The following is a 15,149-nucleotide window of genomic DNA, read 5'->3' as shown; positions in this document are numbered from 1 at the left end:
TTTGCAGTTCAAAAGAACAACATTTTTTTGTCATATCTGGTAAAATTGTATGACCTAACAGTAGAATATTATTGAAATGATTGTTTTAAAAATAATCACCCAGGCTCCTTCTTATGCCTGTAACTTATTTTAATCTTTTAAAACACACTGCACCTTGACAATAATAGCCTATTAGAAACTCTCAATTATTTGCTAAGCACCTGCGGGCATGGCAAAGAAGGGGAGGGCACCCAACAGTCTCAATTTCAACTTTACTCTAACTCCATTCCTGACCTACCTTCATTGGCTCCCTGTACATTTTAGAGTTCGTTTTAAGATTATTTTATTTGTGTTCAATTTATTAAATGGTCTCGCCCCCACCTTATCTCTCTGAGTTCCTCAACCCCTACACACCTGTCCGGTGACTCAGATCAGTGGACCAGACGCTACTGGAGGTACTCAGGACTAAGTGGAGGCCCAGAAGTCCCTCTCTTTGGAATGAACTTCCGTTAAATGTGAGGCAAGCCCCCTCTCTGTCCATTTTTAAAACTCACCTTAAAACCGATTTTTATTTTATGGCTTTAACTCAGCATAATACTCTGCATTGTTTTAGTGTTTGATGCTGTTTGCTGTATTTGGTTTACGGATTTGTTGTTTTTAACTGTATTTGTTATTGTATGACTGATTTCTACTTATGAACAGCACTTTGTATGTCGCATTTTTTTTTCTAAAGTGCTCTATAAATAAAGTTGAGTTGAGTTTTGAAAATTATTATGTGAGCATTCCGTCAGACAGGTGGACTGATCCGTCAGTCTGTCAGTGGCTACATTTACATGGATGATTTAGTTGAATAATATACAGTATTTTTATTTTTTTTTTATCCCAAAACAGGCATTTGAACAGTGGTGTGTAGTATTTTCTTATCCACTTTAGGCAGGGCGTGACAGTGTAGATTGGTTAACGAACGTGTGACCAAAATCCACTTTGTTGCGTTGTAATTTATAGCTATGGCATTTCAGAAAAAAAATCCACCTTTTGCTGAAATGTTTACTTGCCTATCTGATTAAAAATATAAGTAAAAAATTGTTGCCAATGTAATTAATTATCCATTTTCAGTGTACTGTACCTTCAGATTTGTCAACTCAATCCAACTCTAGTTTTATCAGCAGTTATTAGAATAACCAATTAACTGTTGGTCACTGCCTTATAGAACCAAAACATAAAACAATTACCAGTAACTTTAGTGATTCCATCTGCATGTAAAACACAATTCACTTAAAAGTCTTCAGTAAGGTTCTGCTACGTGTGGTCCTAAGTAACATTAAGTACTTTTCTCCAGACGTGGGATTACGACATGACTGACTGCTTCACTGAAAGATGTGGGCAGGTCATTGTGACGATGATTGACACATGACTGGAGCACTGTGATGGTTTGTTCCTGTTTACCAGGAGCTTTTTTCTGATTGGTTGTCTCAAAAGCAATTTCCTGTTCCATGTTTCTGTCCACTAGCTTGCAGGTTCAATGTCATGTTGACTGGCTGTCACACATGTACCCTCATCCAATGCTACACACACACACACACACATACAGGCAGGCACGTACACACATACGTAATTGGACTGGGGCAATTGTGAGTTTTTTGTTTTTTTTGACCAACTGGTCAAATTGAATCGTTTCATACTTGTCAGAATGAAATTATGGTAATATGGTAGCATTCAGGTTGATTATTTTTTATCCCTGTGTTGGTCGTATCTGGCCTTTAGATATTCTTTTGCTCCAAAGTCACCAAAAATAAATAATGTAGCATTTTTTTCTCCACTGTCCATTGAACGCCTCAGTGTTTTCATGGTATTACAGTAAGTCAATCATTGGCTTAGTGTGACTGAAACAACACATTTTAGTTGCTCCACAAATTAATCTGATTCGCAATGTGTGCATGCATTAGCAAGTAAGTGCCTCAATATTAGGTTCTCGGGCATTGTAGGTAATTTATATGCATTGAGGTTAATGTTAGCTGTACTATTTGAACTAGCCGACCACGGCATTGTATTACATAGACCATGATACTTTACGCTGCTGAGCTAATAGGAGCGCATGACTGGCCAAGCCTCTTTCTTTGTGAATGATGTTATGTACAAAAACAGAATATTGTGATATTTTTTTTTTTTTTTTTTTTTTTTAATGAGCTCTTTTTTGTTACGTCGTGAGCTTTTATACAGTATCGTGAGCTTTTCATATATCGCCAACGTCCCCACAATATCATGATCATTCTCGTAACGTGAGGTTTGTATCATGATATTATCATATTGTGACATTTGGATATCGTTACGTCCTTACTTACCAACAAAATGACGACTTAGATTTAACAAAAATAACAATCTGTTGTCAGCTGGTGTTAAATTTAAGATCAGATTTTAATTTTTACTGCTTTTTACAAACGTAATAGTGAATTAAAATGCATTTATTTTCCTATGTAAAAATTCTTAGAAATATTTTACATGATTCTGGTGACTGTAATAATGACAAGTATAGACAGCCGAAACTATGATCTTGGTTAAAATGTGTTATTCGCTTTGCTTATGAATACAAGATGAAAGGAAATTAATTCTTGTGAAAAAGCATCAAACAGATCGCAATGCATTGAATGTCAAAGATTTCCAATGTGCCCCTTTTTTTCTGCACAATTCTTTTACTAGCATCTTCCTCTTCTCCTCTGCCTCAGCAACCTAAACCTCTTTAGTGCTACTTTATTCAACAGGATGGGTGGAGCAATTCATCATATTTTGTTCCCCGCCGTCCACTACATTTCTCACACTTATTTCACCAAAGTTGCCAGCACTAAAAACGCAATAATTTACGATAATCTACGGTAAAATTACTGAGAAAGCCAACCATTTGAATATGCAGCAGTTTGTTATGCTAATTTTGAAAGGATGATGAAATCTCTAAATGTTCACATCAAATGAACCGTTTCCATTTCAGTCTACTCCAGACTTTAACCTAATTTAAAAACCCTGGTTGCCAATTTTGTTAATAAGGTCACTGCTTATAATATGAGGAAACTATTATCCATAATACTTTACAGTCCGGCAGATCCCTATTTTAAGTCACTATTTATTTTATTTTTAAACTCTGAATACTTTGTTATTGTTCCTTTAATTCCGATGAGAATACAGCAATCATTATCAGTCCATATTGAACAAAGAATTATAGAAACAGTTTTACCAAAGTGTAAGTCAGCCTAAATTAAAATTCAAGTCCATTTTGAGCCCAGACATGCTCATTCTCATAACACACGCAGATTGTGGGTTAATGAATCAACAATACCACATCATCTGCAAACAGAAGTAATAGCAACTCAATATCCCTCCAGATTGCCCTTCTTTGTTAATAACAAACAGCACAAAGTCACGCACACCCCTATCAGCCTCCACTTCCCTGTTTCAGCCAACTTGATTGCTGTGAGACCACTTACTCCCACAGAGACAAGTGCAGAAACATTCTACAGCAGCCCAAAACACAAGGAGAGACTTCAAAAATATCAGCACACATTTTAAAGTGGAACAAATTTACGTCTGTGAGGTTCAACAAGAGTGAGAATCCCATTACAGTACCACAAACCTGGAACTCTTTCTTTTGGGGAGCATACTTTTATTATGAAATTTGGTGTGTTCTGATGCGCAATTTCTAATGTCACAATGAAGAAATTGACAGTATTGATTGACATTAGTAAACATTGCTTTTCCATCCATTGCCTACTGAGAAACCTGTCAAGCACATGGGTGGGCAGGTGCCTATCTCAGACTGGACTGGTCAACAGTCAATCACATTATTACAATAAGTAAATTGAGTAGGTTTTGAATCTGATAGAACGACCATAATGTGGGATGCCTCAAGGGTCGGTCTTTGGAGCACTTTTGTTCAGCCTGTATATACTTTTGTGCCAAATCCTTCAAAATACCACTGTTGGTTATCATGGCTATGCACGTGACATACAGCTGTTTATCAATGTCACCAAATGGCAGCAGATCAATTAATGTGTCATTGTCTAAAGCAAATGAACAACTGGATGAACCAAAATTTCCTTCAGATAAACCAAAACAAAAGAGAGGTAATCATTTTGGGCAAAAAAGCAATGATGATTGCTCTTAGAAAACACCTTTAGTCATTAGGCCTCATTTACTACTAAATGCGTAGGAATGTTTGGAATGAGCTTATACGCAAAATCACAGATCACAGATTCAGGACACGTGGTTAGCCCGTTTTGTTCGCACAACTGTGCGTATGTTGATGAATCAGAATTCATCCTAAATGACCAATTTGTATAACCCACACCCATTTCACCCCCCCAAAAAAGGCCTCCATTTGACAGATCTCAGCCAATGCGCAGACTTTAAAAGACGTTAATAACTTTCTCAATCTTTATCCTCTTTTTAAACGGTTTCTTTCAAAAGATTTGTATCATCCAAAGAGATAGAGAATGGATACACACCTAGAAAAAATAAATTATGAGGGGATCAACAAACAAACACTGCACAAGTTGTTGAAATAGATAGCAAGGAATAACTATATTACAGCAGAAAGGCACTTGCATGTGATTCATCCCGGTCTGAGTTACGTCAAGCAAGTGAGTGTCGATATGTGCGCCCATAGGATCTTTTCGATGGTTGTTGTTTGTCAACTGCATTTGTGGAAATGCTCTAGATTTGTAACATGCATGTGTAGGGTTAACTGCATCGATTTGAAAACTCTGACCCTTTGGATTAATGCGAGCGGGTTTCCAGGTCCAGGGTACTGGTCTGCTTTTGAGCAACAGCCACCAACTGACACACAATGAGGAGGATATACTCAGATACAGTACAGAAGCACATGCAAGCACTCGCACGAACAAGGATGAACGTGACAAGTATCATTTTCTTGATTATTTAGCACATTAGTCAACTCATTAGTCAATTTCCGATTTCAGTTTTTACTGTTAACATGATTATTAGTTTTTAAAGAAATGACTTTAGTTTCAGTATGTTGTGCATCTTGGATAAAAGTTGTGTTTTGTCAGAAGCTGATCATACATTATTTGTACATACGCATGGTCTGAGGCTATAAATATGTTTGCAGAACAAGCACTTGACTTGGGCCAATTAGTGGAGCCCAGAGTTCAAAGCAAACATGGTGAAGCTGCATTCAGCTGTTATGCTGCACGCAAATGAAGTAAGCTGTCAACAGAAGTGAAGTCCGCCCAGAATATAAATGTTTTTCAATCCAGGTTAAAAACTTTATTAACTTTTTTGTGTGGGCTCTAGACTGTTCCACTCATCCATGGTGCCTTCAGTCCCTTATTTGGTCAGCTTTTCTTCTCCAGTGCATTCGATGTTCCACAAAAAGTATTCCGAATTAACATGTGTCTGTTGTTGTTGATTTGACTTGTGTCGAACAAATGCCTTGACCATACTACCTGTCACTCTCCAGGGGCTCAAGCCCACCAGAAATATTTACAAAAAAAAAGGTAAGATGTTATGGCCAATAGGAAGGATAGAGGGCAAAACAACAGAAGCTCAAGGGTATTACGATACGTCTCTAATTAGTTTAGCACTAGTGAATCCACTTGCCTAGAGTGGTAGCCATGGAAATACTATTTTTTCCACGTGCCTCCCCCCAGTACCACCCCCCCCTCCCACATTATCTCCCATCCTTATTTTTTTTTTACCGGCTCTCTTATTTATTATGTCCAGACTCATTTACACATCACAGCCACTGTAACCACCCTCCTGAGGTTACTCCTCCTAACATCTCTCTCTCTCTCTCTCTCGCTCTCTCTCTCTTTCTCTCTCTCTCTCTCTCTCTCTCGCTCTCTCTCTCTCTCTCTCTCTCTCTCTCTCTGTCTTTCTTTGCTTCTCTTTCTCTGTCAATGATTTATGTGAATTTCCACCCCCCACCTTGTCTCATCATGTATCTCCTCATCTGCCTCTGACTCTTTTTAAATTTGCCCCCTGACATTTATTCCTGTTTTCCTACAACCTGCTTTATCACTTCTGCTTCAGACATATCTGAACGTCATTAGTTTTCTCTGCTTCTCTCTTTTCCTCCTTCACGATCACCTCTCATTTGCAACTTCTTCACAGTCCTCCTCCTCCCTGACCTCTTGTCGCTTCCTCAGTTCAGTGTCAGGCGGCTGGCCAGTCCAAATGAATAATGGAGCAGATTCAGAATGTCTCACCCTCATTTATTCTTCAATTTCTGTCTTCATACAAATCGTTGCACTTTAATGCATGTCTTTTTGTTTGTTAGTTATTTCTTGACTATATTGGACTTTTTTTCACTCTTTAAACAATGAAATCAGTGAAGGTTGTGATGTTACATGATTGCACTCCACAACTATGCAGTCCCCCAAAGATATGAAGTTTACACATATTAAAAGATTAAACTGCAAAGCGTCTGTTGCTGATAGTCATGTCACTACATCTGGGATCAATGAAGGTCATCCTTCATTTGGGGGTGGTTCAAATTTTAAAATGGGGACATATTTTGACTCTGCATGACCAAATAAAAAAAAAATGGTCACATCTTCATTCATTGCATCAACAATCCATTTTCTGTTTGAGCTGCCTAGATGCCTCGGCTGTACACCATTTGCTCCACAGTGTAGCACATGCTGTCATTTAACAACTCACATACACAAACAACTCTCATCATGATGATGGTGGAAGCTGGCATGCAAATATCCTACCAATATCTGAGTATCTTTCCCAAGGTGTACTTTGACATGGTCTGTGGGGGCTGACCTGATGAGCTTGTAATCAGGAGATGGCATTTTACCCCTCCCCAATGTCAGGAGCGTTTAAATGTAGAGGTTCCGTCGTGCAAATGTCTCTCCTAGACAGTGACAATTTTCCACAAGAACATTCTCCAAATATAACAAAAACACTGTCAGCTGTCACACTATATTTAACATGGTAATTCGTGTGTATTCTTTGCAGAAACAGTAGTATCAGATTCATCGCTATTGTTTTCTTTTGAATTCACTTTACCAATAAATGAACCAAGAAGCTCTCAGATGAGAAAAGTCACACCCTCCTAGAAGTATTGCTTCTCAACTTTGCTGGGTAATTTTAGACAGTGTTAAAAAAAAACAAAGCCAAAGCAAAGAGGGCAGGTGGTGATCTGAAACTAAGCAATTCATGGAAATTCAATGGAAACTCTATCCTTCCATTTATCCATGCATTCATTTTATTTCGCTTGTCCTGATTTGGATCGCCGGTGAAGCAGCTTAGCAAGGAATCCTTTACTTTCCCCATCGAGATCTTCCAGAGGAATCCCAAGGCTTTCCCAGGTCAACCGGGAGACATAGTCACTTCAGCGTGTCCTGGGTTGTCACCTGGCCTCCTCCGGGTCTCCTCCCAGGGAGGACATGCCCGAAACACATCACTGGGGAGGCATCTAGGAGGGATCCTAACCATATGCCCGACCCATCTCCTCTGTCTTCGCTCAGTGCAGAGGAGCACCAGCTGTACTCTCAGCCTGTCCTGGATGATCAATCTTCTCACCCTGAGGGAGAGACCGGACACTCTGCGAAGGAAACGCATTTTGGCTGCTTGTATCACAGATGTTGTTTTTTCAGTCACGACCCACAGCTCGTGACCATAGGTGAGGGTAGGAATGTAGATTGCTTGGCAAATTGAGAGCTGAGCTGAAAGTTGAAAGTCTCTGCTGCTTTTTCATCACAACAGACAGAGGCAGAGTCTGCATCACTGAAGACGCTACAAAGATCCACCAGTCGATCTCCTACTCCTTACTCTCCTCGCTCGTGGAAAACTCCCCAATATACTTAAGCTGCCACCAATGGAGGTGCTGAACACAGTCCACTCCAGAACGTGAGTGTTCTGCCGGACTGGGGACTTGACAATCCTTCTGGCAGAGGACTCGGCTAGACGTTCCCAAAAGACCCTAGCAATATATTTGGTTCTGCTAGGTCGGACTGGCTACTTCCCCCACCATCATGTGATCATTTGACAGCTCCACCCCTCTCTTCACCTGGGTGTCCAAAACATGCGGCTACAAGTTGGTCGTACCATTGAACTGCGGCCTATTGTGTCCTGGTGCGACGTTGCATGTATGTACCTTTATGTTTGAACGTGATGTTTCTCATGGACAATCCGTGACGAGCACAGAAGTCCAATAACAGAACACTGCTCATGTTCTGATATGGGGAGGCCTTTCCTCCAAATCATGCCCTTTCAGTTCTCACTGTCATTGCCCAAATGAGCACTGAATTCCCCCAATAAAACGATGGAGTCCCCAGCAGAAACACTCCCATCGAAGGACTCAAAAAAGGTGGTCTCTGAACGGCTTTTTGGTGCATAGGTGCAAATAACAGTCAAGACCCATTCCCTCACATCCGGAGGCGTAGGGAGGCTACCCTCTCATCCACCGGAGTGAATCCAACCTATAGGTATCAAGCCGGGGGCAATAAGTATTTCCACACCTGCTCTACGCCTCTCATCGCCGCCAACTACAGAATGGAAGAGAATCCAACCCCTCTCATCGCCGCCAACTACAGAATGGAAGAGAATCCAACCCCTCTCGAGGGGACTGGTACCAGAGACCAAGTTTTGTGTAAAGGTGAGCCCGACTATGTCCAGTTGGAACTTCTGGACCTTACACACTAGTTCAGGCTCCTTACCTGCCAGAGAGTTGATGTTGCACGTCCCTAGAGCCAGCTTCTGTAGCCAGGGATCAGACCGTCAAGGTTCCTGCCTTTGGCCGCCGCCCAGCACACACAGCACCTGATCCCCTAGGCCCCTCCTACAGGTGGTGAGCCCATGAGAAGTTGGAGAGCCTCTTCGGGCCATGGCCTCATGAGTGCAGGCCTGGCCTCCAGGCACTTGACGAGCCCCACCTCCAGGCCTGTCTCCAGAGGGAAGACAGGCCTGACCCGTGTCTGAGCGAGAGAAAACCAAGTCCAATGATTTTATTCATCATAAAGGGTCTTTGAGCCATGCTTTCTTTGGTCCCTCACCTTGGACCTGCTTGGGAACCTTCCAGGGCATAAAGCCTCAGACAGCTTAGCACCTAGGATCATTTGGACACACTAACCTCTCCATCAAGTTAAGGCGATGACTCCAGGAGGGGTTAATGACAACTTTAAACACATACTCGTAGTTAAGATATAGCATACTTTTCTAAATATCTGATGTGGAAATAGGAGTATGAGTGTGCATTGCCCTATTTAATGACTTTATCATCTGACCTCTATCACTCAACATTTTTACATTCATGATAAGCAGGTTGGCTCACAGCATCACACTGTTGACACAAATAAGCTTACAGAGGAACCCTTGCAGAGCGCCAGCTGGTTGATTTCAGAATCCATAGTATTATTTGAAGGAATTTTCTGGTGTTAAAAAAAACTTATACTGAGCTATTCACATTTCATCTCAGCAGGTGTACAACAACTAATGATTTACATATCAAACACTCTGATAATGTCACAGGCACAACCGTGGCTGATGGAGTTTTCTCCAGGGGTGTGTGTGTGTGTATATATACATATATAATATATATATATATATACACGTGTATACATATATGCATGTACTCCACCAGAAACTGCTTTTTTGACACTTCTTATGCATTTTTCATTGCTCCTCAAAGTTTTGTGTAAAGAGCCTAAAAATGGGGCTCATATCTCAGCTGATAAAGCCTGCTTATTGACTCAAGAGATAACACATTTCTGGAGCCATTGTGTACGAGATTGCTGCTGCCTTTCGGCTTACACAGTGGCAGTGTGATGCTTTCGTTTTCATACTTAATATGCCAGATTTTCTTGAGCTGTCTTTTTCATTCCTTTTGTTTTGGACCTGATAACCTTCCCAAGTATACATCTGTTATGATAAGCCCTCAATAACGTTATTTTAATATTTTCAAAACAACCTCTTATTTCTGACCTCTTCCTTATCTGCACATGTTTCTCTTCTTCATCTTTGTTTCTATCTACCTGTGATATTATTAAAGGGCAGTTAAAGTGACTCATATTGCTCTAGGGAGGGTAGTAGACCATTGAATTTCAACAAGCCGTACATCACTTCCTATTTTTTGACTCACTGCACTTCTTTCTTTGCCTCGTTTTTGTGTCTTTTTTTTTTTTCCTTCTCTGCCTGTGTTGTCTTTGGTAAGGAAATGTGAAAGTAGCTAAAGCTGATGTAAGACTTACCATCGGCAACCAACACAGTCTCAACGGTGTTGCTTTGGAAACTGTTTTGATGGATGGAACTTTGATTACTTTTTACAACTTAGTATTTCACAACTTATATTTTCCCATTTTTTTCCAACTCTGGAAGCATGGCAGTGCAGCAGATAATCATCATCAATTCTGACACTGTCAGAGATCTCTTAATTTAAAAATGTGGTTGTTATTTGGTTGTATAGGGGGAGAACCATACTGAGATTTGTTTCTATTTTTAAATTATGTGTATAATAATAATAGGGACCACACATTAAGCTTTATTACAAGTTGCAGCTAATTGTTTAGCTTCTCACTTAGCAACTTCCATTTGAGATTTCAGTTTATCATTCATGTCTATAAAGATGCATTCTTAAGGCTGCAGCACCTTATAGAAAATAGTTATGCAAGGCATTGAGGTTATTTATCTTTTAAGTTGATCCCGTAACAAAAGCCATGTGGAAATACATTTCAAGTATATTACTAAAAAAAAAAAAAAAGGATAAATCTGTATTTGTTTGATTTCAGGCTAACTGGTACAACCCTGCCCTCGCCAGTTATATCAAGTAAGAACTGGCTGCGGATACACTTCACCTCTGACAGCAACCACCGAAGGAAAGGATTTAGTGCTCAGTATCAAGGTATGTTAAACACTGATACTACTACTCCTTATGTTTCTGCCACCCAATTATTGTACGTATGGAGTACACACTATGAGACTACAGGGCCTATAAAATATATGTGTGTCTTTTGTCTTCATTTAAGGTACTGTGCGTCATAATTATTTATTATTTCACCCAAAACAATAACTTAAGATGATCCACATGATGTTCTGATGATGTACACATAGACTATGATCAGTCATAATTTGGATAAATACAAGGCATTAAAAAAGATACCTTCCACCAATTCAGACCAATCTTGCCTCTCATGTTTTGAATCATTTTCATTTGTTCACTTTAGGAGCACAAGACAGTCAGGTGACCTTAACAATGCAGTCTGCATTCTCTGCTCATGGTCACATCACACACCTGATTGAGATGTGCTCTGTATGTTTATCGTGCATAACAATGCAAAACAGGCAATATATCGATTGACCTTATATTAAAGCTAAATGTAAATGGGGGCTTACCCTTTTAGTCACACATATTATTGGATTTTTTTTCCACTGACAGGAACCTGACAGAGTTGTGTTTGCTTACAATTGCTCTTATTGAGTGCTTGGATGGACATAATATGCATATTAAAGTAAGTCTGAATGGATCAGATTAAACAGCGCATGTCTACATCTGAGTTTTGTTTTCAACTTTGCCTTTCCCTACAATTGGTCTTCACCATTATAATGTTCATGTTTTTTTTCCAATTCCTCTGTTTTCTATCTTCTCTGTCCATACAAGAAAGATGCAATTGCTTTTCCACATTGAGTGTTCTCAGTGGAATGCATCCTGGTTGCATCACAGATATTTGTAACCTCCTCTGTAAAGCAGTTAAATTATATATATGGGATGAGTTTCAATGCTGATATCCTCCTCTTCTCTTTTCCTCCTGACTTGTTCCAACTTGTCCTTTAATCTCATCTCCTTTCTTATGTCCTAATATTCCCTTGTTCTACACACCGGCCACAAAATGAGCTCCACCTACACACAAATTCCGCCTTTACAAAGATAATAATGCTCACTTTGTAATTTAGACATTTTCACAGACTTAATTTGGGGTGGCGGGTGGATGGGTGTCATACTGTAATATGGATTGAATCATGTTGAGATTTTTATTAATTTCATATTTTGGCTGCCTTATTCAACAACATAATAGGCGCTAATGAAATTAGCATTATCATCTTGGTAAAGGCTGAATTTTTGATACAGCTCTTCTATTGGATCTCATTAGATTGTGCACCTAATGTTGTAGTCAGTAATCGCAGTAGGTTTAGCACACTTTTGATATGATTAGGAGTTTATCAGCAAAAACGTTTGAAGAGATATGTATTTAATCCGTTTTCTCAAATAAAATGAGCTCCATCCCCTCTCATTTCTCCAGTGAAGAAAGCAATAGAGTTGAAGTCCAGAGGAGTGAAGATGATGCCCAATAAAGACTCCAGTCACAAAAATGCAGTCTGTAAGTAACCACACGCACGCATGCACACGCGCACGCACGCGCACCCACGCACGCACAAATAGTTATGTGGGATGCCGATACCATTTTTCATTAGAAAAATAAAACATAGCTTAGAGAATACTGCATTACAAATAGTGTCGATTACATGACAAATGTAGGTTTGTCTTATAGTCTGATAAGGCCCATTTAAAGTATTTGAAATGCATATATTCCACCAGGCAAAACAAGCAATTTCAGATTGATTACAGTGTCTACTGGTTGAAAATGTGCCCCCTGCTTCCTTCCCACAACAAGTATGGAATCTATTAATACTGTTGTTTTGACATACCATTTGATACTAAATAGTGCTTTATTTACACACCCAGCAGTAGCAAGATAATGGAGCTGTTTCCCTTTAAGCCAGTGAAAGGAAGTCCAATACCGCCTCTCCCTAAGTTGCATTTATGGTCTCTATTACTTCCTGGGGGAAATATCAGACCTCAGCCTGCTCCACAATGTTCACCAGCTTGTCCATAAATAAGTCTGTTTTGCCATTTGGTGCTTTGCAGGTGGTGCAAAGTGGGGTTTTTAAGGCCTTTTTCTGTGGGAATGAGCTGGATGCTGTTTGTGATAACGACCCAATGGGAGTAGTGACAGACTATAGCAAAACAGCTAAGTCAGAGGAAAAAAAATCTAGATACGAGAAATAATAGTTTCACATTCCTTCATCCAACTTTCAAACCATTAGATTTGTGCTCTGCATGTAAATGCGCAAAACATGAGGTATATCTACAAAATCTGTATCAAAAATGTGTTATATGTTTAATAATGTCTATACTGATGTTTACACGTACTGTAGTGGTATTTTCGTTGAAAGTATTAAGGGGCTACTTATTTAGCAATGTTAACTATTGTGTTTCTAGTTTGCATTAGTCTACAATTACGATTGATCCATTCCCGAACCGCAAAAAAGACCAAATAAAAATGTTATTTTTTAATTAATAAATAAAATAGAACTCTAATAACATTGTACGTTACTTACAGTAATTACGTCATTAAATCGAATGTAAAGAATTGAAGCGCTTTTGCCACATTTCAATTCAAAATACATTGTCCTGTTCCTTTAAGTGTCCATGGCTTGGCCACCTGGGAGCCGTATAATACAGACTTTGAGACACACAAAGTCTTTCACAGCTGAAAATATGTCTGATTGTTGTTACGTTGTCGGTCTATATGTTGCTCCACTGTTTGTTACTTAAAGTGTTCTAATAATGCAACCCCAATGCCATTCACTTGCCTGTCTATGGCATTTTGTATTATGTATTAGCATTAGGCTGACCGGACTGCCGTAAGGCAAAGCTGTGTGGTTGTTTTAAATCAACAACGTGCAGTTGTTTTTGTTTTTTTTAGTTTGACAGCAAACTTCAATTAAATTGGCAATAAACACCATGAAGCCTCTATTTTTTAAGAACTGTCCACTATCTACCAAACTGTCGCTTGTTGTCCCACCACCTGGTATCTCATTTTATTTCTTTGCAAGTCAAAGCAAAAATATCCATTGAACGATATTTTTCAGAAAAATGTGAAGACCGCTGTATACAGTACATCTGAAAGACGACTCCTTATACATTCGAACTTTATACTTATTACAAGGGAGTAATTTATACTTTAGGTTATTTTATAAATCCTATAGAATTGGCTTACCGCTCAGGGACACATTGAAACAGTATTCAGCTCCTGTGACGCATCCGTTTTATTTTACAGAAGGCCAAACACCTACCACAAGTGTTCCTTAGCTTTCACCTTCATCATAAAACTCTCGTCAATAAAGCGGCCCATTTACATGCTCGGTCAAGCATGTGCTGCTGCAATTATCATGTGTGTGTGCACGTGTGAGTTGATGTGCATGTGTGACTCACATATTTATCAATGTTCTGATGCCTGCTGAAGAGTTCAGATTACACACACGCACACCCTTGTGTCATGACTCTCTTTTGCATGTTTCCCTTTGGCTATCGACTACATTTATTATGGTAGGATACATAAGAGACTTGGAGAAAAGTGGCTCTGGATGTCTCTTAAATCGACATTATACTAATGTTTAAAACCAACTGAGCTCAGCACAGCTACAAAAAGTCAGTTAACCTTCTGACTTGTGAAACACGTTGCTCCACCCGGCCAGTAGCTCACGGAACATTGCTCTGTGAGGATTTCTGCGTGATATTTAAGTAAAATTACAGCGATCTCCACTGTGTCCTGCATGTGTTTTAAAACACCCCCCAAAGTAACCATTGCACTAAATTACAAATGCAAAGAAGAAAACATGCTTGCTATCTGTAATAATGTGGCGCCACAGAATGAGGATAATAACGGTTCAACGTATTGTCCAGGGATAATTCAAGCTTCGAGGAATTTAATTTCTCACTCCGGGACCACTGCTCATTAAAACAAATAGCAGCGCTGTTGTAATGGAGACTGAAACTGGGTAAATAATGCGGCACACACTGGGTCAAAGTGTCTTATGTGTTACCCAAACATAGTGCATGGAAGTCACTGGGAAACAATCACCATTAAAACATTACAAAACAAAGGCCAATTAATTTTTGGGGTCCCTGACCAGTATCTGAACAGTGCACTACTCACTGCGGTAATATTTTAGAGGTATAGCAAAGCGTGCAGTCTTTATGTAGTGTATGTATGTTTTATAATTGCTATATCGATGCATAGGACAACGTCGATGAGTTTCAGCCATCAGTTGAACGGAGTGTGTATGAATCATCACCGAACAAACTGACCATAACAGCCTCATGCCTTCATTAGTCAAGTATGAGCATGAGAGTAAGTTGAAAAAAAAAACAG

General features: G+C 39.5%; 1 protein-coding gene across 1 annotated transcript in view; it reads left to right on the top strand.

Annotated features, from left to right (window-relative positions):
• The window catches only part of LOC147149956 (CUB and sushi domain-containing protein 1-like), a 434,959-nt gene that overhangs the window by 244,733 nt on the left and 175,077 nt on the right, over nt 1-15,149 (top strand). Inside the window, exons 7-8 of the mRNA XM_086024950.1 lie at nt 10,725-10,837; nt 12,234-12,311. Coding sequence (XP_085881076.1) covers nt 10,725-10,837; nt 12,234-12,311 — 191 coding nt within the window. The remainder of the gene's footprint in view (nt 1-10,724; nt 10,838-12,233; nt 12,312-15,149) is intronic.

Source organism: Filicampus tigris, chromosome 3 (assembly GCF_054856515.1).
Source record: "Filicampus tigris isolate MCC_2025a chromosome 3, RoL_Ftig_1.0, whole genome shotgun sequence".
Classification (NCBI taxonomy): Eukaryota; Metazoa; Chordata; class Actinopteri; order Syngnathiformes; family Syngnathidae; genus Filicampus; species Filicampus tigris.
The sequence above is the reverse complement of the archived record's forward strand: the minus strand, read 5'-3'. Positions and strand labels throughout refer to the sequence as shown.